This window comes from Bombyx mandarina, chromosome 04 (assembly GCF_030267445.1).
Source record: "Bombyx mandarina strain Sakado chromosome 04, ASM3026744v2".
Classification (NCBI taxonomy): Eukaryota; Metazoa; Arthropoda; class Insecta; order Lepidoptera; family Bombycidae; genus Bombyx; species Bombyx mandarina.
This window is the reverse complement of record NC_143211.1, coordinates 1,182,643-1,210,579: the sequence shown is the minus strand read 5'-3', so window position 1 is coordinate 1,210,579 and position 27,937 is coordinate 1,182,643. Positions and strand designations below refer to the sequence as shown.

The 27,937-nt window shown below is 37.6% G+C and overlaps 3 protein-coding genes across 4 annotated transcripts in view; 2 read left to right on the top strand and 1 right to left on the bottom strand.

Moving 5' to 3' along the window:
* Window positions 1-88: 88 nt before the first annotated feature.
* On the bottom strand, window positions 89-11,768 carry LOC114249949 (BTB/POZ domain-containing protein 2). Of its 2 annotated transcripts, XM_028183676.2 has the most exons (9): window positions 11,162-11,768; window positions 9,164-9,368; window positions 8,557-8,808; window positions 7,771-7,888; window positions 7,438-7,676; window positions 5,572-5,719; window positions 3,926-4,122; window positions 1,788-1,985; window positions 89-1,025 (listed from the first exon to the last, which is right to left on the bottom strand). In XM_028183676.2, the coding sequence occupies exons 1-9, from the start codon at window positions 11,422-11,424 to the stop codon at window positions 864-866; spliced, it is 1,782 nt and encodes a 593-aa protein (XP_028039477.1). In that variant the 5' UTR covers window positions 11,425-11,768; the 3' UTR covers window positions 89-863. The 2 variants fall into 2 exon arrangements, with proteins under 2 accessions (XP_028039477.1, XP_089596555.1); XM_089740429.1 differs by lacking the exon at window positions 3,926-4,122 and having other exon boundaries at window positions 286-1,025.
* A 241-nt stretch (window positions 11,769-12,009) lies between these two features.
* Window positions 12,010-16,590, top strand: Ocrl (Oculocerebrorenal syndrome of Lowe). The gene has a single exon (XM_028183679.2). It carries the CDS (start codon window positions 12,118-12,120, stop codon window positions 14,680-14,682), a length of 2,565 nt encoding a protein of 854 aa, XP_028039480.2. The 5' UTR covers window positions 12,010-12,117; the 3' UTR covers window positions 14,683-16,590.
* A 1,043-nt stretch (window positions 16,591-17,633) lies between these two features.
* stai (stathmin) overlaps window positions 17,634-27,937 on the top strand; it is a 28,911-nt gene continuing 18,607 nt past the window's right edge. The window contains exon 1 of the mRNA XM_028183672.2: window positions 17,634-17,878. Coding sequence (XP_028039473.1) covers window positions 17,860-17,878 — 19 coding nt within the window. The 5' untranslated portion in view covers window positions 17,634-17,859. The remainder of the gene's footprint in view (window positions 17,879-27,937) is intronic.

Below are 27,937 nucleotides of genomic sequence, written 5' to 3'. Positions count from 1 at the left end.
AAACTCTATTGTCCCCATACGTGACCGGATTCACCCCAAAAGGGAAGGTGGATCAGGTTAAGCTAGTTTTTTTAAGTTTTTGTATATATTTTTCAATGAACTATCTATAATAAATTTTCATATACGATTCATTAATCGTATATGAACATTTATACCTCCGGAACCATTTTAATCTGAATTTTATTGGTATTACCCTAAGAAAAACCTCTGAAAATTTATCTTGGAATTGGAAAGCGTTTCGATTCCCCCCAATATACTGTATCGTTTGGATAAGTCTCTCCCAGAGTCTACTAGATATTCCAGCGCCTAGTAAGAAGATCGAAAGAAGAAATTTAAATAATTACTTACGCCCCGTAGGGCACCGGTGACCTACACGGCAGTCAAAGGGTTAATCGATTATTTCTTTGTAAAAGATTTTTTTACTCATAATTTAACGTTTCATGTTCTCAGATCGGTTAATTATAATATTAATTCCTGTAACAATCACCCATCTCTAATACAAAGATAGAGACAGAGCTCAGAGGTACGTTCGTATATTTCGTGGTACGACTGATAAAGTACGTAATTCTAACGTCCTACATAAAATACGATAATGAATTATTAAAATGCCTTCCCGTAATTTTCATTCAAAAACAATTTCCCTTATACAAATACCGTTCCGATGTTTACCATTCCTCGAAAATTTTGAATTAGCCACATTACCCTATACCGGACCCTCACTCTGAACACAAACCGTTAACACACAAAATATCGTATCGACGTGAAACATTCTACATGCCGTTAGACGCGTTAGACGTCAGGAGAGCGCCTGGAGGCGGCTAGGCCAGGCGCGGACAGCCGACGCGGTGGCCGCGACGCTGGCGCTAGTACGTGAAGATGATGGAGCGGATGAGACCGTCGCGGACCGAATCATTGATCTGCCCAATTCCGAAGTTGAAGAAGACCGTCTCGACGGCCACCTGCTGCGCGCACGTGCCCATCGGGTACCAGCCCACTTTGTTGAACACTATCCCCACCTTGTACACCTGCCGGAAACGAGGATCGGTCGGCTTTAGCAGTTTATAAGGTCACAGTCGACAGAAGTGTTCACTCTGCAACCAACTACACAATAACCCAACGAGGGACTGCAGGGGAGGGTCGACGGCGGAACGAGCGGTACAGGAGGAAAAGGAAGAAAGAAGACCGGGAGAAAGAGGACATCCCTCGCTTGTTAGGGAATGGATCATCATTTAACCAGTAAGAAGCACCGCCGCCAATTCACAAATCGAACCACTATAACCCATCCTAATCTCACCATCTCATTGTCGTCGTGACCTAACAGATAAAACGTCCGGTGCATTCATGTTGAGCGATGCACCGGTGTTCGAATTTCAGGTGGGTACCAATTTTTCTGATGAAATACGTACTCAACAAATGTTCACGATTGACTTGCACGGTGAAGGAATAGCATCGTGTAATAAAAATTATAGTTTGCGTAATTGCTGGTTGTAGGACCTCTTGGAGGTGTCCGCGCAGATGGGTACTACCACCCTGCCTATTTCTGCCGTGAAGTAGTAATGCGTTTCGGTTTGAAGGGTGGGGCAGCCGTTGTAACTATACACGAGGACCTTAGAACTTATCTCTCAAGATGGGTGGCGCATTTACGTTGTGGATGTCTATGGGTTCCAGATGCGCTGTGAGCTCGTCCACCCATATAAGCAATATCATTAAATCATCGCCTCAACCACATCAACTTCATCGCCATTCGGTAATAGCCATGCAATCATCACTCCTGCCTCGTCACTGACCTTGTTCCTCTGGATGTACACGGGTCGGTTGAACATGATGTCGAGCAGGTGTCGGTAGGGTACGCGGCTGGTGTAGTGCGTGTAGGTGAGGCGCGCTCCGTCCGCGTCCAGCAGGTGCGCGTACAGCAGCTCCGAGTAGCCCGCCACGCCCGGCACAGCGCTCGCAGCGCCTTCCTCGCTCGGAGCCTGCGTCGGCACCTGCGGGCGGACCACCCTCACTGTGCGACCCCACGCCCCCCGCGGTCTAGCCTATCTAGTTTGATGGGCAGACGAGAACAGGCCGCTTTGAGCAGTAAGATAACTGTTACTCCAATACATTGAACGTGCCTGCGGACCACCCTCACTGTGCGACCACGCAGTCTAGCCTATCTAGTTTGATGGGCAGAGGAGACCAGGCCGCTTTGAGCAGTAAGATAGCTGTTACTCCAATACATTGAACGTGCGGGCGGACCACCCTCACTGTGCGACCACGCGGTGATAGCGATCTAGCCTATCTAGTTTGATGGGCAGACGAGAGCAAGCCGCTTTGAGCAGTAAGATAGCTGTTACTCCAATACATTGAACGCTAAGGACGGACTACAGTTGATTTGATATTTATCACATTCATAATAATAATTTATTTATTTCTCTCTTAAAGGTATAGTACAAATACAAATGGAAATTAACCTTATAATTCATTTATTTTGTAAGCCTTTGAAAGAGCTGAAGTCTGTACTAGGTTCAAAGACCTGTATTACTGATCTCCAGGCTCATTGTGTATTTAATAATTCAATGCATTGTGTATTAATATATCTCTATTTACATTAGACCTTTAAAGATGAATCAGTAGTTGATAGTTAATTAATAGTATGTTAATTAATATTAATAGTATTAATTATTAGTATGCGAACATGAACTAAGAATAAATAATTATCGTTTTAGCAAATTGTTCGTGAACTCCCCCTACAGGGCGAGCGCTTACTGCTCAGTGTCACGCGGGGTCATTGATCCTTGGTCCAGCTGTTTTAAATTCACGTGTAAGTAAGGAAAATTTCGCCATAGCTATTTTGAAGTGTGATATCCTTTACCTTATTCCTTTACACAAAAAAATACGTATTGTGAATACGAATGCTGATTTGTTACAATGGTTTATGTGCAAAAATGTAACAAATACTAATTTAAATAATATATTTTACTAAAAGAATTTTCGAAGTAAACATTTTTTACATAATCAGCTTTGAGTTGTAGACGTGGATTCTACAACATTACCAAATTGAATATTGTTAACACGTTGCTTCCTTTTTTTTTTTACGATGCCAAAAACCGGCCCACGTTGTCTTACGGCGAACTCCAGAGTTCTACGGAGCCTAGCAAGTGCCAAGTTCCAGATTGAACCTAACTATTCAGAACTAAAACACCCCGGCATGTGAATAATGTTCACGAGTGCTCACGAACTGCCCGTCACCAGTCAATGGATCGATAAGGCGGTCGCAAATAATTGCCAAGATTCTCCCCAGCCACCCTACCGGTGCAAGCTGCGCGGTGCAACTACTTCGAGAACTAACAATTGCAGGGGCTAAAGCTCATCTAAGTGAGAAGGATAAACTTCGTGAGAGTGGGAGAGAGAGATTACCGAGTTAACATTGGAGGTAGCATTGAGTGTTAGTAAATAAATAAGCAATTACATTGTCCCGTCACCAACTATAGCGAAACGTAAATTATCATACTGACTGCGTTATTAGGGCTTAAAAAGCTCCATGCGCGACTGTTATCTGGTGTGACTATGTCACGTCAAGACTATGTCCGCATTACTATACTATTAGATATGGGTATATACGAAAACAGACTTGTGTGAGGTCCATTAGGTCTCATGCGCACTGTCATCTCATCAGCACCGTACACAAGTCCAATCATGGCACGAAAATACCTGATACTGGTTGAAAAACCCCCAAAAACGGTTCCGCAGTCAACGTTTACAACAGTTACATTAAAACTAATGAAATGATTTTATTTTGTGATTAACCCGACTAATCTAGTGAATACGGACGAAATATGGCAGAGATTGGGATCAAGACGAGTTATTCGAAAAAAAAAATGTTAGCCAGATGTGAGTAAAGCTGGTGAGGTATTTAGCGAAAAAAAAAATTATAGTCTGCTACCTGGACACCGAGGAGGCAGATATTCTTGTCGACCATGAAGGTGACGGAGCAGTCGAGGACGCTGGTGTTGAGGCAGTCGGTGTGCTGGATGATGGGGCGCTGGCAGTAGATCTTGCTGATCTCAGCCCCGCGCTCCATGTGCTCCACGCCGATACCGTTCAACACCGGATTGTTCATCATTGATGACATACGTACACCTAACAATATTTGTCATGTGAGCACTTGTGAACACACTCCGCGCTACTACGCACGATACCCCCGAGACGTCGGTTGAAGCCACACTGTTCATGTTGGGTGAAGTTAGAATCGGTCGATTCTATGGAAAATCTTTTACGAAAATCAACTCTTCTATTGGATTCCAGTCATCTAGTTCGGTTCACGATTCGGTGTTTGGATGTTTTTTAAAACGAATATTAATCTTTAATTTTTATTGAAAAACTTCTCTTAAGTTCTTTCAGCATTGATTAGCCTCACAAGCGCAATTGATAAATCCATTGTGTATATAATTCGAAATCTTTTTTATTTTGATTTGCATATCATTGAAAAACAAAGTACCACCGGCTCCAAGAAGAACCATAAGTTTGTGAAAAACCGGCGAAACGACATGATTGAAGTCGTCGGGGCCTAAAGGATAAGACGCCCGGGGCATTCGTATAAAGCGATGCGACTGTGCCAGTGTTCGAATCCGGCCGGCATGAACCAATTTTTGTAATTTTTTTCAATTTTAAATACGGACTTTACAAATATTCGCCATTGATATCCACGATGTAGAAAGGAATTACATCGTGTAATGTAATTCAAACCCGCAAAACTATAATTTGCGTAGTTATTGATGGTTGAACGTCTTGCGAAGTCCACACGGATAGGTACGACCACCCTGCCTATTTTTGCTGCGAAGCAGTAACGCGTTTCGGTTTGAAGGGTGGGGCAGCTGTTAGACTGTAAAAACTGAGACTTAGAACTCATGTTTCAATGTGAATGACGCCATTTACGTTGTTGATGGGGCTCCGGTAACCACTCAACACCAGGTGGGCCGTGAGCTCTTCCCATCCATCTGAACAATTAAAGTAGTTTTGTTTATAAAATTAATTTCATACATTATAATTTAAATACGAATAAAAAAATACAGTTGACATTAACCTGGCCAGAGGCTAGTGTCGAACTCCCACGCGGTACCAGTTACTCAAAAATCTTTAACTTATAATACATCTAACTGCATTAATGTTCCCTGACCGTCTTCTTACTAGTGTCCGTCACATCGTCTTTTCGCATTAAAAGTATATAATTTTCAACAATATTCGTAATTCAGTTAATATGCGGAATCGTTTGGTATCACCAGTATTTTTCTTATAAATACTGTCAAAAGAGCGTAGTTTAGTTTTAGTTTTTTTTAGTTTACCTATATTTTGACTAGGTACTACATATTAACAAAATTAATAAATAATTTTATCTTACTTTAAAAGACAGATAATGTGACTGGTAAAAACTAAAAAATAAATGGTGCACAGATGTTAAACCTTTAAAACACTGTCCTGTAAAATTTAGCAAGTTTTGAGATTATACAGTTTTAATGCGAGAAGACGACATGTCCTATACATCCTGCTCGTTGGACAGGTCGCATCTGTGCATGTGGGAGTGGCACTGACCTTCGAGCCTGGGGTGCCTGGGGAACTGCATGACGCAGTGGTGGTGGTGCGGGTGCGACACGTTGAGCGAGTGGCCGCGCGAGGACTCGTTGCCGAACACCTGCTCCAGCATCACGGGGCTGGGGGTGTCCACGGTCAGCGTCGGGATCTGTCACAATGTATTCCAACTCTTGGATGATTAAGCAGATTTTGACATTTGTATCGCGATTATTATTTTATTACTAGCTGACCCGGCAGACTTCGTAGTGCCTCAATCGATAAATAAAAGACCTATACCTTTTGTATAAAATAAACGTAAAACAAACAAAAGAAATCCGTCCGACGGAGGACACATCAAAGGAAAAACAAATTGTTATTTTTATTTAATTCCCAGCAATTTTCATATTTATCTACCTTTTAAACCTTTTCTGGACTTCCACAAATAATTCAAGACCTAAAATTAGCCAAATCGGTCCAGCCGTTCTCGAGTTTTAGCGAGACTAACGAACAGCAATTAATTTTTATATATATATATTTTTATTGCTTAGATGTGTGGACGAGCTCACAGCCCACCTGGTGTTAAGTGGTTACTGGAGCCCATAGACATCTACAACGTAAATGCGCCACACACCTTGAGATATACGTTCTAAGGTCTCAGTATAGTTACAACGGCTGCCGCACCCTTCAAACCGAAACGCATTACTGCTTCTCGGTAGAAATAGGCGGGGCGGTGGTACCTACCCGTGCGGACTCACAAGAGGTCGTACCACCAGTAATATATAGATTTCAGTTTAAAAAAAAAAAGCATAAAATGTTGTTAGTAACAATTACTTATCATCTATGTCAGTAACTTAAAAATCTAACACATAACTATCAGACATACATTATATATATATCATTACAATTTTTTCCTTCCAAGTGCCTGCTGCAAAGGCTATTTATTAATCAGCAGTCCTTCGATCTTATTCTATATGATGTTCAGAAGACTGATTATACTTTGAAATTGCAAGTCAACTTTATACTTATTTGTTTGTTAGAATTCTGACTCCCGACATTGCTACTGGTACAATAATGAAATTTTTAAGAAGTTTCTGCTGGCTTCACTCGTGTCTGTGTAATGGAATGTTTCAACATAATTTTCAACAACTTCAAAACGTTCAATTAACGTTAAAATTTGTCTAAATATTTTATTTTAACACCTTGGCCAGATATGATGACCAATATCATCAAAATGTTCGACTTGCTATTTTTTATTTAAAGTTTCCGTTTATTAATCCACTTGTATTCAAGACTAACCATTTCAACTTAAATATTGTTGTTTAATATTGTTTTTAAATTAAATTAATTTATTGGGAATATATGTATGTACAAAGATTCTTTAGAATATAATTTAACTCTTGAAATATTTTGCACTAAAAAGACTTTAAGAAGTACAGATATAAATTGTTTCATATGTTCCTCCTAAAATATGAATCAATCAGTTTATTATTACAAAGTATTGTTTCCTTGTTACTTAAAGTTGTGATTACTATATTTTTTATCAAGATTTTGCTTGTTTTTGTGTCTTGTAATTTTTAAGTGATGTTCAAAAGAATAAACATACAAATGTTAAAAAAAATATATATATTATTTATGGTTCCTCCTACTGAAATTCATCGCTCATAGCTAAGCGTCGTGCTGCGCCCGCCAACACCTTTTCTTATGGTCCGTATCTACTAATGTCGGTCAGTGGAACAGTGAGGTGCGTCGCTATCTCGTGTCCTCATCTACTTATGTTCAGTTTCATCAAAATACCAGAATATGATTAATCATTTGTAAATTTGCATCGACAAAATTATTCAGTGGCTTTAGCATATTATAAGCAGATTTTATACAAGCAAGACTTACATTGGAGGACTGGGGGCCACCAATGAGTTGCTTCCTGGGAACTCTGCAAGTAGAAAAGCCTCTGGGCATGGGCACATCAGCATTGCTAGACAAGATGTTCATGAGGACTGCAAATGCTTCAGACTCGGTGAGCAGGGAGGACTTGGCCGGACCCTTGGCGAACTGCTGAGGAGTCAGCGTCAGGAAGCGAATTTTCTCGATCGCCTTGCGGATGGTGGGCTTGTTGTCCTTAGGTTCAACTTAAAAATAATTATGTCATTGTATAAAAAAGGGTTTTTATGAAACAGTAACACGACAAAGACAAACGAAGTTTTTTTTGACTAATCAGCCTACCTCTCTTTTCCTTCTTGGTCTCCTCAGGAACTGGAGTTGTTTCCGGTTCTTCATCTGGCTTCGTAGCATCGGTTGTAGCGGCAGGACTGTTCTCAGCGCTGCTCTCTACGTTTACCACCTTTAAATATTTAAAATCGTTCTCAACCAATATTCATACCGATCTCGAGCCTGCAATATTACCTACCCTCGAACTAGTACATAGAACAGGTGGGCTGTGAACTCGTCCACACATCTAAGCAATAAAATAAAATAAAACTAACCCTTCACAAATACGTATTACTTTAGTAATTTGGTTTCGCCACCAATGCAAACTAAGCTTGATGGTCACAATCACTTAGCAGCTGGCGGACGGCCTCACTGCACGTATTGGATCCTGTGCGAAAACTGATTGAAATTTTTAAATTTTGTCAGTTAATATGATTAATTTAAATAAACTTTTTTTTATTGCTTAGATGGGTGGACAATCTTACAGCCCACCTGGTGTTAAGTGGTTACTGGAGCCCATAGACATCCACAACGTAAACGCGCCACCCACCTTGAGATATAAGTTCTAAGGTCTAAGTATAGTTACAATGGCTGCCCCACCCTTCAAACCGAAAGGCATTACTGCTTCACGGCAGAAATAGACAGGGTGGTGGTACCCACCCACGCGGACTCATAAGAGGTCCTACCACCAGTAAAATCTAATCTATAATCTATGTTTGTATATAATCTATGTTTATTACAGAGTAACTAAACTATAAATTCAATTCATAAAAACAAAGGTGAGTGGAACTCTCTCTCTACCTTCTCCTGTGAAGTACACGGCTGAGGACTCTTGGACCTTTTCTCGGCTGGCGGTCCATCAGCAGGCGGGCTAGCGCTCCGGTCGTCCTTCCTCCTCTCCTGTCCCTTGGCATATCTAACAGCAGCTTCGAACAAATCCAGCTCACTGTCGATGTTCAAGTGTTCCAAGGAGAACACCGTGATCAGCGTGTTGAGCTCCACTTCCTCAAAGCTACAGTCGTGGAGCACCTCTTTGGTGTTAGTGCTGATAATCTGTATTAAAAAAATATATCGGTACCCGTTGATTTACAACGTACTCGAAAAGTTTCAAGATAATTTAAATTGAAAAACCACCATCAGTCACCAGAAACCCCCATAAACAACATTTTCATTAAGATTAATTTAAAACCGGCTCAAACTTCGTTAATTATTTAGGTTTCGTAGAGCATTTCGTGTGTAATGAGTGCAGTACGTTGTTGTTGTCATAGGGTACTCCGCTGATACTTAGGGCCCTCACAAGTTGTCTCCATCTCACCTTATCTTGCGTTCGCTCCTTGACAATGCAGTACCTAAACTTAACTTAATATTTGGGCCGTAGTATAATTTAAGAATACAGGGATTTCGTTACCTGGAGACATTTGTCCATCAGCACGCTCTCTTCGAAGAGACGGGCGAATTCATAGGCTCGGCACGCATTGCGAGGGTACAGATCGGACCACAGATACTTAGTGCACTCCTTGACTAGATGCGGAAGCATGTACTTTTTGGCGCCATAGCACAATTCACATGCTTTATCGAATGAACTGATGTTGATGTTATCCGTGTAAATGTATCTGTGTAAAACGAAAATATAATCCACATTTTCAAATATTCCTCATTTCCACATATAGTTTGCATACTATGGTGAAACGTAATTTCCCATCAAGGGCCTATTTTTACTATTTTGAAGTTTTTTCATTAAAGCTATAGCAGGGCAACCGAGCACACGATTATTTTTTTCGGGGCGTGTCCGAACCCCCTATGAGGTCCCCGCGCCTAGGTTGCGCGCGGGGTATGTGGGTCTTGACCGCGGGCCCAAGGAATTTTAGGCCCCTACCGCATTAAACGACTCTCCTGCACTCTTATACCCGAAGTTCGATCTCCGTCCGGGGTCAGAACCCGCCAGAGCAGGGAGGTTCCCGCGGTCAACACTAAAACCAGACACGCGGCGCCACCCCAAGGACGCCCGACTGACGGGTCGTCGAGGCGATAGTCGACAACCAACGACGTCTGTCTCCGCGCTACAGCGGCTCTACCAGGCCGCCCGGGCGATGCCGCTGGTGTTCAGGGATACTCCGCTGGGCCGGATACAGCGGTCGGAACGCGATACACTTCCGACCGGGTTGCTCTTCCACAGCATGTTCGGCGACGACAGCGACGACGACAATGCGGACAATCCTTCTGGTGTCAGCGCGCTAGAGTGACCGTAGCATGCGGCGCATCCTCAACCCCCTCAAGTCGCCTCATCACCTTCACCGGGAGGAGACTGCCTCTTCACATGTTGCATAAAGGCTACCTCAACCCTCAAACTTGTCAGTTCGAATGCTTCACAGCCAGTATGTTGTTTATGAACAGTAATTTCAAATCACTCAAATCTTTGTTAAATTAAATAGTAATTAAAGTGACCTGGTGAGAACTTCTCTAAAATTACCACTTGTAGTTTTTTATGTTAGTATCAAAATCGGACTTCTCAACTTCCTGATAAAGTTTAGCTACTATTATTTTACTACCTTTCACAAAATATCTACACCCTATAACAAAAATTTTTCCTAGGATAGCTGAATTATTTTAAAATATTTGGAATTAATAACCAAAGTAGCCAAATTAATGCAATTTAAAAAGTCTAACATTTTAGTTTCAGTAACAATAACATAGAAAGGCAATTTAAATTTAAATTTGTGTGTACTGTATACACACAGAATTATCCAGGCTGACAAACATACCCAATATATATTTTTCCTGACACTTTTGATGTGACATGTGATGCGTAGAGAGGAGATGCATGAGACTAAGAGATGTATGGAAATGGTAGTGCAAGGTAAAGGGGCCAGAGGTCGACTGAAGATGACATGAATGGAGTATGTGAATGATGATATGAGAAAGAGACAAGTGTTTTTTTAATTGACTTTTTTACTTATATGGATAGACGGACGAAATTCGTATGAAATACATACTTAACGGTGTTGAGATGACGGCTGTAGAAGAGAATGGAATAGAAAAATCGCTGTGCCAACCCCACTTAGTGGGATAAGGTGGAGATAAAGACTTTTATCTTAACTTAACTTTAACTTATTTTCCATTTAATCATGTACTGGTAATATTAGTTAATATACATTACAAATGTTTTCTTACGGCCACCTCAAAATATGAACCTTTACTCACTTTTTTTAGTGCTTAGATGGGTGGAAGAGCTCATGAATCACCTGGCGTTAAGTGGTTAGCGGAGCCCTTAGACATCTACAATGTAAATGCTGCCCCCACATTCAGATAGTTTTAGAGTCTCCGGTTTTACAGTGCAATCACTTCAATACCACTTAATGTGATAACAATAAAAATATATATTAATTTTGAAATCTCAGTTACTCACTCTAAAAGCGCTTTGAATGCTTCAGGCTGGACATCTAGAATAGGGATCGGATCATTTCTCTCAGCCATTCCACCGTAGAACATAGCTTCGAACACAGGAGAAGCCATTGCCAGGATGAGCCTGTGGCCACGCACCTCAACTTGGTTCGGCTCAGATCCCACCAGGAAGGTACAATCTGACCATTGTTCAGATTGAAGCAAATACTCTCCTCGTTGTTTAATTTCGGTGCAGGCCAACTGCCAGTCGCACGGTACCTCGCCCATGGTGTACAATTATATTTTCTGTTTTTTTTGGTACATTCAAGGCTCAGTATGTATCTATAAGAAAACAATTTTTTTTAAACCACCTGAAATAGTGGCTAGGTATTGATTGATGCAACTGTTTACAGAGGTGCTGTTGAGATATTCTGTTTTGTCAAGTTTTGTGACTATTATGTAATATTGACACCAGGAAAAGTTTTATTAGTAAAAAACTAATTTTATAGTCCAAAGCTCCCATTCACTATCTTTTACTTGTGTCAGCCATATGCTGGAACAAAATACAGATCGGTTTTTTTCATAAAAAATATTCGTTTATTTTGTGATATGAATCTCCGTAAACGCTACCTGGCAAAAATCAATATGCTCAGACACTTTCGTTCAAAAACATTTTTGCATTTTTTTTTCTTTCACTTTCAATTTAGTAACAATTATAGATCAAATAAAGCATATAAATAAGAAAAATAGTATATTCAGGAATTTAAATGTACAACTCAAAAGAAATTACAAAAAAATACATAAAAAATCTGATCGACCGACTGGGGATGTACATTTCCGATCGGCAATATTTCAAAATTGTCAATTTATTTTTGACAATACACAGTTGATTACTTTTGACAGCGTCAAAGCTCGAAACTGGGCAAAATCAAAAAATGCTAATAATAATGTAATTTATTATTACGTTTCAAATACGGCAAAATGAACCAGGACGATATAAAATCTGTTGTACAGGAAAAGTTTCTGTCTAGCGAACGAGTTTCGGCGTTTCTGAGCGATGCCAAAGTACTTTATCCTGAAAGGGTAATGAAAGACAGACTGTTGGCGATTGTTGAATTTGGAGATGAAAAAGCTGTTTTTTGTTTATTTACATCATGTTACCCACCGAAATCCTTCACGGATTTATCCATAGAAATAGTTTTGCCCATCGACAATAGTTTCAAATGTGAAATCGACAACAAACCGACTGATCCCGAAGCAGTATTGTACCTGAACCTTCAATCTCGCAACAGTAAGTTCAAATTCGAAATACAAATAACTCCACGAGTTGACAATTTTGTTGATGATCTGTTCAGAGGTATAGATGCAGTGAACAAAGTCCCCACACAACCAGAATTTGTATGGTTAAAAAAATATAAAGGAAAGAGTGAAGAGGATATATTTGCTCATACCATGGTTGTAGAAAGGTCTGGAGTAGCCCATACTCAAAGCTCGGCTCCTGTTGCATTCAGAGAAAGCCTAATAAAGCATAAAATGGCAGACAAAGAGATGGAATATACATTTTGCAAAAGATTTACAATTTTTTGTGGTACATGGAATGTCAATGATAAACCTCCAGTTATTCCTCTCAAAGAGTGGCTTAATGTAGACAAAGAGCCCCCTGATATTTATGCTGTTGGATTTCAAGAATTAGATTTGTCAAAAGAGACTTTTCTCTTTGACCAGACTGTTAGAGAAGATGAGTGGTACCATGCTGTGCTGAACTATGTTGACCCTCGAGCTAAATATGTAAAGTTGGAAAAAGTGAGACTGGTTGGAATGATGCTAATAGTTCTAATAAAAGCCAAACATGTGTCTCATGTGAGTAATGTCATCTGTGATACTGTAGGCACTGGGATAATGGGGAAAATGGGCAACAAAGGAGGAGTATCCATAAGGTTTGATATTCACAATACTTCCATATGTTTTGTTAACTCTCATCTTGCAGCCCATGTTGAAGAATATGAGAGGAGGAATCAAGATTTTCGAGATATATGTAATAGAACAAGATTTGCACAACCAAATCAACTGCCTAAAACAATAAAAGACCATGACCATATTTATTGGTTAGGTGACCTGAACTATAGGATTACAGAACTGGATCCTACTACTGTCAAGCGAATGGTTAGTGAACATAATTTTGGACCAGTACTAGAGTGGGATCAGTTAAAACAGCAACATAAAATAGATAATGTATTTTCTGGATACCTTGAGGGTCCTATTAACTTTAAGCCTACTTACAAATATGATCCTGGTACGGACAATTGGGATTCCAGTGAGAAAAACAGAGCCCCTGCATGGTGTGACAGGATATTCTGGAAAGGAAAGGAAATTACACAGTTGGCGTACAGGAGTCATCCTTCTCTTAATATTAGTGATCACAAACCAGTCTCGGCTGTTTTTAGTTCATATATTAAAATAATAGATGAGGAAAAATACAGAAAAGTCTATGAAGAAGTGATTAAACACTTAGACAAAATGGAAAATGAATTGATACCACAAGTAAAAGTTGACAGGACTGAAATTGATTTTGGTACAGTTAGGTACCTTGAACTGCAAGTTCAAACCATCACTATAAGGAATACTGGTAAACTACCTGTAGAATTTGAATTCATAAAGAAATTGGATGATACAAGTTTCTGTAAAGAGTGGCTCATAGTAGAACCCTACAAAAAAAGTATATGTGCTGATGAAGTTTGCGAGATTCATCTGAAAGTACTCATAAATAAGACTTCAGCTTGCAAAATGAATGCTGGTACAGACAAACTCTATGATATCCTTGTGCTCCATCTTTATGGAGGCAAAGATATTTTCATAACTGTAAATGGAACATACCAGAGGAGCTGTTTTGGATGCTCCATAGAAGTGCTAGTGAACTTGAATGTGCCAATCAAAGAAGTAGCTGTTGGCAAACTGATTGAATTAGAGAATAAGAGAGATCAAACTGTATCACAACAGTCTACATATTCTATACCAAAGGAAATTTGGTTCTTGGTAGACCATATTTACTTACATGGCCTTAAAGAGCCCAATTTGTTTGAGCAACCTGGTTTACACTCTGAAATTTTGCAAATTAGAGATTGGTTAGACAGCGGCTCTATAGATCCTATCCCTGGGAGCATTCACTCAGTAGCTGAAGCCCTCTTACTTTTGCTAGAGAGTACAGTAGATCCAATTATTCCATATAATCTTCAATCGGTGTGTCTGAGAGCTTCAGCAAATTATCTTCAATGCAAACAGATTGTCATGGAATTGCCTGAATTCAGGAAGAATGTCTTTTTGTACTTATGTGAGTTCTTGCAGGAAGCTTTGCAGCATAGTGCAGAAAATGGCTTGGATGCGAAGACTTTATCAACACTGTTTGGTTCTATATTTTTACGTGACAATCCAAATAATAGTCACGAGCCTCAGACAAGAATAAATAAACAAGTCATTGACAAGAAAAAGGCCCAATTTGTTTACCATTTCTTAATAAATGATCATAGTGATCTGATATTCTCAAGATAAAGCATTTTGTTCAGATGTGCACTTTTAGATACTACATTTTATAAAGTGAGTAGTAGTACCCAGGGTAGTGATTGAAATAAATTGTATTTCTGTTATGAAATTTAATTAATCAAAGTGATGTAATCCTGCCATATTGATTGACTTATGTTTTTATGTAAATTAAAAAGCTGGCTTATAAATATATCTCCACACAATCCCAGTTTGCTTAGTACTTTACATGTACTGAACTTATGATAGCTGACTGAATTGACATTCACCTGTATTGTAGGCTAGATTACTTTATGTGTACTTTTGTATTCACATTGTTACTTAAAAATTGAAGCTATGCACATGTTGTCATTTCTGCATCAAATATTTAAACATAGTAAGTTCCTTGTTATTTCTCAGTGCCTAATTCACAATTGTAAACTTAAATAGTTACTTAATCTATTAATTAATACACAGGACTAGGATTTTATCTATAAAACTGAATAATCCACTTGGAACCTGATAGATACTTCAATTTGATTTTATAAAAATGTAAAATTAGGTTCTATTCATTAAGAAAACAGCCCCTTCCTCTGTATTTTTTATAAATACTCTAAAATTGATTTTGTTACTTTGAAATTGTTTTAGATCATAAACGCTCTAGTTATGTACCGAATCATTCATCACATTTATATATTTAAGTAATTTAACGAAGGGTGAATTGCTATTTGGTTTAAGAGACATTTTTGCAATTTTACATTAGAGCCATTTAAAGTTTAAAATTTGGAAAAAATATCATAACAAAAAACTTATTCCGCTATTTGAATAGAATAAACTTAATTGAAGCTTAATTAAATACATCCAACTGCTAATGCTAATACCAAACAAAACGCACCTTTAATTACAAAGATAATTAATGTCGCTTTAACCAAATAGCTTTGCTTTCGCCTTTCGTTATAATGAAACTCATTCCTAAATTTTTTACTTGTTAGAGCTCTCTTCTCTCGTACGTCATTCGTGTGTAGAACGTTCAAACTTATCGTTAAAGATACATTACCGATGCTTGAAAATTAAACACACAAATTAATACAATTGAATAGGTACTTGAAGAAATCGTACTTATTAAAATTAATAGTCATATTGAAACGCAATTGAAAATGAAAAGTTTTGGAGAGATAAATGAAATCTGCTTGTTTTAAATAACTGCAAGTGATTTGTTGGAGAATGGATTCTCTGTCCCTTTCTCGCAAAGTAACGGTAGGATTTGACGGACAGAAGCATTAACGTCATTATTTAGTATAGTGTCCTCTCTCTTTAGCATGAGATAAAAACAAAACTTTTTTTATATTTGAAAAAGTTGTTAATTGCGATTCAATTGCCTGCGTTTATTTTTGGTTAATTTCTTATATAATTTAAAAAATGGCTCAGTTCAAAGCCGTATTGCGCTATGCAAAAAATGCCATCGTACATTTTTTCACTAAAAACTCGCTTTATGGATTTTTTTAAGATTCTGTGCTAAATATTTTAATTAAAGCTTTATTTGGTTTTAACCCTCACAACTATCTGAATAATAGTAGCATAACATCTAAAAATTTGACCATTGAATCTATCGGTTCTCACGAATCTAGCGATAGTTTTATGTATTATTAATCACAATTATTTATCACAACATAATTTTAGTAGCCAAATATGACGAACAATCAATGTTGTAAACGAATATTACTTTGTGATATTATTATTAAAAGGTGTGAATGTGAATAAGCTTCAATTAAAAAGGTTTCCTTTAATTTGCTATTTATTTGTGTATAAATTAAAATAAAATAGTTACTCACTGTGTTTGTAACAAATTATGATAAATGAGTTTATGAATATGATTACGTATCTTCAAATGTATGTGTATTTCAGAAATGTAACTGTTAATTTATTAAATTATTATTTAAATGAACATCTTTTAAACTATCAATATTACGACAAGTTATAGTTATATAACATATTCATATTATAATATATATGACGTGTTTTAGGAGTAAGTCTAGAAAAAAACAATATTTAATTGTAAATAGTACACAATGACTTATTAAATTTGGTGATTGAAATAGAAACAGCTTAAAACGCTGTAGTTACATTTAAAAATTATTTCAGGCTAATTTCTAACAAATACCTAACCCTCATAACGGTCAAATATTTTATAATTAAAAACAATAAAAACGACCGTTCTAAGCATTGTAATTCAAATACATAGTTATTATAAACGCCGAGCTAGTAAGGGAATTCTTTTGTCTGCTGCTTTAAAATGCGCTGTTGTGAAGTAAATAGCTAAAATTACAAGTACGTTCATGAAGTAATAATTATCCTTTAGGTTTACGTTACCTACGTTTTGGTCTCTGGAGCGAAGTAGACAATATTTATCATCAAGTTAATTAAGTAAAATGCGTTCGTTCCTGTTATTTGGAAATTTAAAAATACATTATTTCCGATGCGATTCGTTACTGTACCATCAAACTCTGGAAGAAACTTTCGTTATAGGTTAAAAAAAAAAAACTACAGTTGCCCATGTGTGTTGATACAGTTGAGACTCGAGGCCCCCATTGTATTCTGGTTTGTAAGGTGTTATGCCATGCAATTGAGACTTCAAGGCAAGGTTTTAAGGTGAGTGACGGTTTTGAGATGCACTGTCTATAGGCTCCAATAACCATTTCATAGCTGCTGCTGTAGTGAGCTCGTGTCTTCTATCTACAGCAATAAAAATGAGTTTTAGCCTAAAACTAGCAAATCGTGGCTTATAGTAAAAACGTAATAAACGAACAAGTAAAACAGTAATATTCTTGTTTGCTTAGTCTAATAATGATGCTTAATTAATTACAAAGTATTAGAAGTTCAATAATTGTAAAGTATGAATAGATCTGATTGTTTCGTTTCTGAACGCAGCTAGATCACGATCAATCGATGGAACACATGGCGCTAAATTTGATTTCAGCCAATCACGACTCTGCGTTCGACCGTTGTGTCAAACACAACAAACAGAAAGCGAACGCGTTATTTTTCACATCCTCTGTTTCTTTGAAATTTAATTTGAAATAACAGCTGTAACGGCGTATAGGAGTTAAAGTGTTTGTTGCGAATAATTCTACATTTATTATCGGTTTGCCTGTTGTGATCGTCGGACGCAGTTCAGCTGTTTCGAATTCTCTGTCGGTTAAAGTGGAAGCCATGGAAGTTGAAACTAAATGTAAGTTCTTTGTTTTTATATTATTTTATTTTAGAAAACAATGACTGTGTGACTGCAAATTTGTTTTACATTAAGCCTATTGGCAAAAAAAACACATTAAGTGCTTTTCATTGTCACGTTTTTTGCTACACTATAATATTTTTGGCAATTCAAATAGGTATGCACGCAGGGACATGAAGCCGTTTGGTTTTATTAATAATAAAAATAATATTAAATATTTCGGTACTTAGGTAGGTATTTAAATCAAATATTCCGCAATGACTGTTTATGTTTGTTAAATAATTACCGAAAAAAACCTTCATTAACAATAATACATTTCGATAAAATCATTGGAAAACGATATAAATGGTCGACATCACTAACAACTTCCACTTTATGAAGGTATACGAAATAAAACCCGCAAATTTTATAAATTAGCGTAATGACTAGCATATTCAGCCCGCAAGGGTATTCCGCCTGTTACTACCGCCGAGCAGTCCTGTGTTCTGGAAAATACTATAAAACTATATGAAAATATTCTACCTTCAATCTTCACGGGCCTAGGAAAATACTGCTGACAACGTACATTTAAAAAAGCAAGAGAGACATTAAAACATATGAATAAAAGCTGTAAAACTAAATAATTAATTTACCAGGTGCACTTGTTTATACAAGTCGTATTTTATTGGATATTTAAACAATGTGTTTGGGCCCAACGATCTCACGGCCCTCCTGATTTAAATTGGTTACCGGAACCCAAACGAGACAAAATATTTTATTGGAATGATTGCAAATATGCAAACGCATGATTGATTTGAATTGGAACGCGCCAATTGCTGTTGATTCCGCCGACAAGTACCGATTGTACTACTGCTTTACGTCAGAAATAGGCAGGGTGTTGGTACTTGCCTGTGCGGACTCAAAGAGGTCCTACCACCAGTAGTAAGTCATGCGTTTCAGTCAAAGTAAAGTCAGAAAAAATAGCTGTTATTCGAATCAAACTAAAACTTCGACCTCATGTCTCAAAGCTGTCCGTGTTATTCATGTTGTGGCTTTAATCTCCATTAAACTATACAACATGCAGACGGATAGAATACTGAGTTTTTAGTGCGAATTGAACGTTCTCGATAGCGTAAAAGTTAACTCAATTTTGTATGCAGTTGGTACAGCGCCCCTAGCGGCAAACGAAAGGAAACGTTTCAACTCCATACAAATTTAAGTTAACTTTTACGCTATCGAGAACATAAAACTCGCACTAAGCTCACTATTAATTTAATTTTAAAGTAAGTACTATTATTTGGTTTTCTCGAGTCGTAGACGTAATTAAAACTAATTTTACGGTTTAATTTTCTGTTTTTGCGACATAAAAAGTTCACGGTCTCCGTCGGAATTACAAAAATGGAAACGAATAAAGCGTAAAATTTGTTTTAATAATATAATGCAGGTTAATGACAAAAGTACTGCATCAGGAGGATATCGGGAACACGCCTTTGTTGCCGTTGTGCCTATTGTGTTCATTTAATCTTTTGTTTGCGGAACTCGCGCTTATCGGAGGTCACTGGTTGAACGACTTCACAAAGATATGTTTGAGTAAACAAGGTGATCTTCTTTACGCCATGAAAGTACATGCAAATGGACCGTCTCATTGTAAAGTGTAAACGATGACCGTGTCATGAAACACTATATTGTTGTTATAATTTTAAAACTAATATTGGCGAATAGGCTGTTCCCCTGACATTGCTTACATACGACAGTGACTACTCTCGTAAGGCTGGTCTGCCTACAAGTGCAGTAAAAATATACGCAGAAGTCAATAATTAATATTATGCCAAAATTACGACTACTTTTTTTATTTATTTATACGAAAATCTATTTGATATACCAGCAAATTTCACACAGCATGTATGATTTGACAACGACAATTTAGTGTTTTCCTAAGAAAAGCTGACTGTCTCATGGCCCTTACAGTCTAACGGTCATCGGAGGCTAAATATGTGAGTATCGCCGCTCAGTTTGAAACAAAACACTAAAGCTTAAATTCCTTTACTTCGTTTGTGCCTTCAAACTGGATCCCGTGGTTGCGTCGTAGCAGAAATAGACGGAATTGTGGTACTCATCCGCGCAAGATATAATACTTCGTGGAATGTACGTAAGGAGTTAGAAATAGGGCAGGAGATTAAGCAGTTGAACACGTCTCTTGTGATTCTGGACTAGGCCAGAGTTTCTATTATTTTTCGTTAGTTTCTGAACTCTGCCCAGCTGCTGTAGATTATACAGTTATGTGCTCTGAATGCGCCCGTAATAATCTGGTACCCCATAATAGTTAACTAAATGAACTCAAAGCAATTTATTCATTAGAGAGTAACAAACACGAATTAAGGTCTGTACGTTCCAGATTTATTGTCACGCTTAACAACTGCCACTAAAATGTACGTTAATATTTTGGCTAGCTGACATCACTCGATTTATCAAACCTCGCGCCGCGACCGTTAAAACAGGATTCAATTTAACGAACATATTATTATCTCTCAGGTCTTTATGAAAGTTTGTTTTTGTTATGTGTCATCCGTTCGGGAGAGACGGTTGGCCGCAAGGACAAGACCAACGGTCTCGGGTGACTCACACGATATCTCACCGTCGCATTCGGAGTAATCTCAACCGATTGCGCTCTTAAATACGCGACCTTATATCGAATCTGACAAGAATATGCGTGAATCGTTTTGTTATGACCACAAGAAGACTCGTTTTGTTCCTGAATGACTATAAACGCTACGATGCTTCTTCGTATGGGTATGGTATTTTAATCGCAAAAAGATAAGAACTCTTGGCCCAACGAGACAATATGTCGTATGCATATTTAAAAACTGGTTCGAAAATCTATATGCAACTTAATGTTAAACTAGCGACCCGCCCTCGCTTCGCTTCGGAAACATTAAAACACACATGAAACAAAAAAATAAATAAAAAAAAAATAAAAAAAAGTAGCCTATGTTCATCAGGGACAATGTCGGCTTCTAATGGAAAAAGAATTTTTCAAATCGGTCCAGTAGTTTCGGAGCCTATTCGAAACAAACAAACAAACAAATCTTTCCTCTTTATAATATTATATTAGTATAGATTCATGATTGAAGATCAAAGCTGAAATTCAATTCTCAATGCTAAGCCTATTATTATATTTACTTCCTATATTTTCTGAGGTTTGCAACCATCATTGACACAATTAGACCCGCCAAGCACGTGGTCACGGATGAAGTAGATTTGCGAGAAATGTCGTTATAAAATGAATAAATGCGAGATTAAACCTTATAAGCGCTATGACGGTACTAGTTTAGAAATTCGTAAATGTAATAAGAAAAGGAAACATATTATGAGCCTTCGAGTTGGTAACACCATCCAGCCTAATTCTACCGCGAATTATACGTTCCGGCTTGAAGGATGATTTAGCAATATACTGTACAATTGAGATAGATGAGCTCCAATAAAATCAGATAGGCTTTGAGATCGTCTGCCCATTGATAATAATATCAAATGTCATCAGTATATTGCGCTATGCCATAGTCTCAATGAAATGGTTATATTAAATAAGTTTTGTATTTTTCTGTACATACCCTCCAGAAATAAATATTTGGTCACAAGTTCTATATTTTTTATATTAAATCTCCATCCAATATTCAAATTTAACGATCGATTTAAAATTGAATCCACGCAGCGAAGTCTCGTATCTCCAAGGAAGCTTGATTAAAAGGGCGAAAATCGAGTAGAGTAATCCCGTCTAAGTGCTGTAGGTAAATTTATCCACAACACAAGAAGGGCGATGTAATTTCTCGAACCGAGAAGCGTAATGGGCCGTTGCGAGGCGGAACTTTATTCATTCCAGTAGAATAAATGGATTTTTTTCTTGTATTCTTCAATGTACATAATATTATAGCCATCCTTATAGTGTTCGGTGCATCGGTAAAACAACAAAGAGTCCTTATTCTCTTCGTCATTGCAGTTTATCAATCATTGTCTGTTTACTTTTAAATGCGTATAATATTAATCATTTTAATGAGTATCACGTCTCGATAGATAAGATAAACCCTTGGGTCAAAAATGGTAAATGACAGTCTGTAGCTAAATAATTGTTATTGTATATTTGTTCTTTAACTTTTGTATATAAGGGGGAATAAATAAATCGATACTTGCTCGATCTAACGTGTTGGTTTAAAGTATTGGAATACAACTTATAACGATCTGTCAAGATATTGTCAACAAAACGAGTCACGTTTCTAGTTCATAAAAGAAATTACAACTATGAATACAGAATAAAAGAATGTCCTCCTCCTACACTGCTTTCTCCATGCAGAATCGTAATAAGGATTTCAGCTAGTTAATAATTGTGTTTTTGTTCTCGTTGCGTTGAGTCTTGTACGCGGTCTAGAAAAGGTGATGCTGTGTAGGCGTGACTCGTTTCGCCCACTCTGTCCTTATTTACCCAGTGTGCTTAGTGCGAGTTTCTTAACGTTCTCGATAGCGTAAAAGTTAAGCCAATTTTGTATGCAATTGGAACAGCGCCCCTAGCGGCAAACGTACGCAAACGATCCCATTCCATACAAATATGACCTAACTTTTACGCTATCGAGAACGTTAAAAAGCTCTCACTAAGCACACTGTTCTTAAATTCTCGATCCACAACTCGAATGTAATTAAAGTTCGAACGCATGAGTAATACCGTCGGGACAATGCACCGGCAGGCTGGCAGCACTGCGCTCGGCAACTACAACGGTTTTTACTTAAACTTGCTCAGGGTTGCCTGATGTCGGCAAATATTCGGCACGTTGTTTTTTTTTTTGTTCAAGATCACGATCAGCGTGACCGCGGTACGCCAAAAAACTAAACCTTTTTTTGTTTTAAAAGCATGCATTTTGGATTAAATTGAATAAATTAGAACCACTATGTTACATTCGTTTTCAAATTATAAGAAACAATAGGTATCGTAAAAATTATTTATTTAAATCGTTTATTAATTTGAGAACATATTTTAAGTTTTACGTTAGTCCAGCTAAGTGATTGAAACTAATTGAGGCTATTAGTTTTCCCACACTGATTAAAATCGACCATAATGACAAACGCGTCAACACTGGTGGTAGGACCTCTTGTGAGTCCGCGCGGGTGGGTACCACCGCCCTGCCTATTTCTGCCGTGAAGCAGTAATGCGTTTCGGTTTGAAGGGTGGGGCAGCCGTTGTAACTATACTTGAGACCTTAGAACTTATCTCAAGGTGGGTGGCGCATTTACGTCATAGATGTCTATGGGCTCCAGTAACCACTTAACACCAGGTGGGCTGTGAGCTCGTCCACCCATCTAAGCAATAAAAAAAAAATTAGATTATTATTACTTAGGCGTGTGGTGTCAATCTAGAATAGGATCACCTCCTCTCTTTTCTTGGGTTTCGTAAAAGGCGACTAATTAATTCACCGGAGAACCAGGAGGAACCATTCTCTGAATATTATATCAGCGCAGTGTGATCACCAACCGCATTTACTGGTGTTAAGAAATAAATATTCTAAGCTCGCACGGGCGTAGACTATAATCCTGTCTACTTCTGCTGCGAGGTAGCCATACGTAATGGTTTTAAGTGGGATAACCCTTACCTAAACCTAGTAACGATACGTAAGTATCTTAAGGAAGCTTCAGAGCGCATAGACACAGCCCACTGAGTTTCTCGCCGGATCTTCTCAGTGGGTCGCGATTCCGATCCGGTGGTAGATTCTGCGAAGCCACAGCGTTTGCTAGGTCTAGTGTTAGCAATTTCTCTCAGGTTGAGCCCGTAGCCTCGTCTACCCGTACGGGCGTAGCTGGAATAGCCTCTTAGGCTTCCATCGAATAGGTGGAGGAAGGGAAAGAAAAAAACCCTTTAAACAATATAATTGAGACATTAATGAGTGGTGGCCTTCATATTCTGCTGATTATGGGCCCCGGTAATGTCTTCACACCGTGAGCTAGTTCAGCTACCTTGGTAATAAATAAATAAGTCTATTTTGTTTTGTTATTGATGTTTTAAAAGAGAAAATATGTTTGTCCAGAACTCTAAAGCAATAATAAAAAAAAACGATTGACAAACCGAGAATAAAAATTTCTTAATTTTGAAAGGGGGCGAAAACCAGGCTCAGTAGCGCAAACTGAGAAAAGTCCATCCATGTCCACTCGTAGACGACTGTCAGCTGATGATTTTGATATAAATAAAACATAAAATAACGGATTTTATTTTCTTTTGACCTGCCATCCCTACACCATCACATGTATGTATGTAGGCTATAATTATTTGAGATAGGGCGATGGCCTTGCAAGAACACGAGACGCCTAAGGACTAATAAAGTTATAGGCGAAAGTTTTTCGTAGCGATGTTTGTTCCCCTTCAATATATTTCTTGATTAGGGACCCGAATGTAGAGATAGAAACAATAATTTCGCGACAAGGGCGAACGAGGCAGTTTGAGATTTATTTTTTGTTTTTCAGCCCGTTTGTTTTGCTGCTTTCAATTAAAACGCCGTATTTTGAATTTAGATAGAAAATTATGGGCAGTACCCACATACATTTTGGAACTAAATGCACGAGGCATCATCTTATATAAACCGTTAGCATAAGTAGGAAATCGATAAACCAATGTTATTAATTTTCTTTACTAAATTTTATTATATATTTGCATATACGCATTAATGTATAATAGATCTTGTCAATCAATTCGGACACTGAAAAGGCATCTTTTTATAGGCTTTTATTAGCCAAATTACAAGCTTCGCAATCATGTCACTGCACCTGGGAAAAGCTTGACTTACTGACTTATTGACTTTAATTATATTTTGTTCTGGGTGGGTCCCTTTTACTTTTCTGTACTCCAGGCATCATTTTGCAATTTATTCATTTCAATACGTAGAGTTGAAATGCCAGAGATAATCTAAGTAATTTTGGCTTTTCTGAATGAAAGTACCCTTATGTCCTTTTCTGTGCCCCTGACAACGTGTATGCAATAATTCAAAGATACCAAAAGATTAAAAACAAACATACTGACTTTTGCATTTAAAATATCAGTACCGATTTAAACCAACCCTAGAATAGTACAAATATTCATAAAGTTGTAATAACAAGTTACAATAGCGCAACTTTTTATTACGTTTTATTACGTAATTCTAGTTCGTCGATCGAGTAACCTCTGTTTTTGGGCATAAATTATTTAAACATACTGCAAATTAATAATAATATACACAAAAAAAAAATAACAATATCTAAACTTGATTGCTTGAAATTCCCTTTTTTTGCTTTCATGCCATTAATTAACAACAAAACTGCACAATGAACTGACGACAAAAGAATAGCGTGATTCACCTCGTACTTGATATAATTTTGCACACACCAAAAATGTTCAATTTCCTTATTTGTGATTGTTGTAGTCGTGTGTCTGTGTTTGCCGCAGTGAGCGGTATCGATCCAGGGTCTTGACGTATAGCAACGTTCTGAAACTAGATTACATCGGGTTTTTAAGTAGAGTGGAGTATCTCGCATGTGCGGATTTACAATTTACAAAATTTAGCGTCAAATATCAGTAGAAGATGTTATCGTTTGGAGCATAATTTCTCAACGTTTTATTGTTGAAAATTTTTCTAGAAACATGCAGCTATGCACTGGATTAACATCGAAATATTTTAAATAATTTAGGTTAATTTAACTTAGGTGAAAGAAAAAAAATGTGACGATGAAATAAAGTTGACTAAATTTAGCCTTTATGAAGCTAACTAGATTAATTCATTCTACCGTCGCGTCGGTTCTAAAAGCACCGGAGTGTAGAAAAGATCAGCGAAAAAACTCAACTTGAGCGTATTTTTATATTGTTAAACATATTAATTTCAGTTTGATTTGATTCTAAATGCATTTCCAACAATTTTTAAACATTTATTAGCGCTTAAGATTATTAATAATGTTAAATAAGAAGATCAATGCAGAATATGTATACCATAAAAAGGACAAGACGTCTGTTTAGTCCCAGACCACAACGCTCGCTCGTGTGTACGGCGTTCAAGATCATCAATTTAGACTTTATGACTGGTATAACTCTGAGCCTGTAGCGCTTTTAGTAGGTTTTTTACGACTTCACGAGGGACGCACTGTCTGTACGCGTATGCGGCTATCAATGTTAGCCTTTTATACCACGTGGGATACCTAACAGACTAAGATCGGATCGTTTACTAGAGGTCTCTTTACCTTTGGGTCCTTAATTGCAGAACGATTACGCGTAATATTGAAGCGATCGAGTTAAAGTAGTTGTTATTGTAAAAAGTAAGGGTATATAATTTTCCAATCTTGAATTATATCGAATATTCCCGGAAGTGCCAGCGACTAATATACAAAGTTTTGATTTTACAATACGATCTTTACCTTTGGGTCCTTAATTGCAGAACGATTACGCGTAATATTGAAGCGAACAAGTCAAAGTAGTTGTTGTTGCAAGAAGTAAGGGTTTAAAATTTTCCAATCTTGAATTTATCGAACGAATATTCCCTGAAGTGCCAGCGACTAATATACAAAGTTTTGACTCACTCGGACAAACCCAAGTGTGAAGATTATGGAACAAAATTTTTAATGCTATCGAGGGCAGAGTATCTTAGAGCTCACGTGATCTTAAGAGGGCTTCGACGCTTGTGAACAAGCTGTAATAATATCAGAGCAATAACCAAGTTGCCACTTACCGGCAAGGCTCTTTGTTTGAATCTGCCTTCTTTTATAATTATTGCTGAATCTTAATAATTATTAATAGCTTTAATTTACGGCAATTGGCTGTTCTTCTACATTCTGTTGTTATATCTAAAAGTATACTTTCAATGAAGAAAAATAAAACAGTATTCGTTCGAGATTCTTTTTAGAGAACCGTAAAACGTTTCCATATTCGATACAGATTGAACAAAAGCCTACACGGTCATTGTGTACCGGTTTAATTCGAACGGTACATTGTATGAAGATTGAATGAAACTATTTGTCGGCCTGTACATAAAAAGTTGTTCGGATTTCAGTTCGAGCGTATTAGGAAACTGTGCGAGAATTTTGATGACTCACCTAGGGTATGCTGAGCTGCCGCCGATAATACTGATGCACGTAGCCAGCTAAAATCGTAACTTCAACTCGTTGCGGCTTTTCGTGTTAGACGCTAAAATAGGAAAGTGGCGTGTGCTAAATTTTGTATCTTGGCTCAACCGTGAGCAGCCATGCTACGTAAAATAATAAAAATCGGTGCCGGGGTTGAGAAGCAGTAAGCGAGGAAAGACACGGAGGCACAACATTGTATCAATCTTTACTTTTTGTCTTTATACCATTGATATGGATGCACAAAATATATTGGCGTATGTTAAACATAGCTTGAAATAAATATTTTCGTTTCCTAATATCGTAAAAACTGTTACGGATTAATATATATCAGTCATTGTCGCGTCTATATTATTCATTGTATTCTGATATTGCAAAATACTGAACCCGTAGTGGTTATTTACACTTATTGTGTAAAAAGAGGGTAGGAGAAAGATCACCTTATCAGTTAGCACGACGTCGTGCTCGGGGTGCTCGGTCTAGGAAATTGAGTTTTATTCCTTATATATTTTTTTTGTAAACAAGTATTGAAAGTAGAATTATTCTACTTAAAAAGTAGAAGTAAAAATATTAGCTATAAAGAAATACTGATTTTGCCATAAGAAAATAAAGGAGGAAGCTATTAAATGTCATGCTACGTGAATAGGTTTGTTTACAACTTCTCTCTTCGTTTCTCGCCTACAAGTAATCTTTAAGTTACTCAAACGCGCATCCCTCTAAATATACCACCCAACAAAAAGGATACGAATGCAAATTATTTCTGGAACTTGGTTCTGCTTCAGCATATGTTTGCCGTATCAGCTGCGGACGTGGATGTTCAGACATCGGTGAAGCCGCGCCCGTAAATCCCGTAATGCTAATGTTTGCATGCAACGTGTCCGGTGTTCCCTTTGTGACAGTTACGAGTATAATGCCAATATGTTAACTATTGAAGTAAATGAAACATAATTTTAAACTTAATAATTT

Excerpts from the sequence above, each read along its gene's own strand:
- LOC114249949 (XM_028183676.2), bottom strand. The coding sequence starts at position 11,424 with ATGGGCGAGGTACCGTGCGACTGGCAGTTGGCCTGCACCGAAATTAAA. Across the intron at positions 7,677-7,770 it reads GACCAAGAAGGAAAAGAGAG|TTGAACCTAAGGACAACAAG; the intron begins GTAGGCTGATTA and ends ATTATTTTTAAG. Across the intron at positions 1,986-3,925 it reads TCTGCCTCCTCGGTGTCCAG|GTGCCGACGCAGGCTCCGAG; the intron begins GTAGCAGACTAT and ends GTCCGCCCGCAG.
- Ocrl (XM_028183679.2), top strand. The coding sequence starts at position 12,118 with ATGAACCAGGACGATATAAAATCTGTTGTACAGGAAAAGTTTCTGTCT.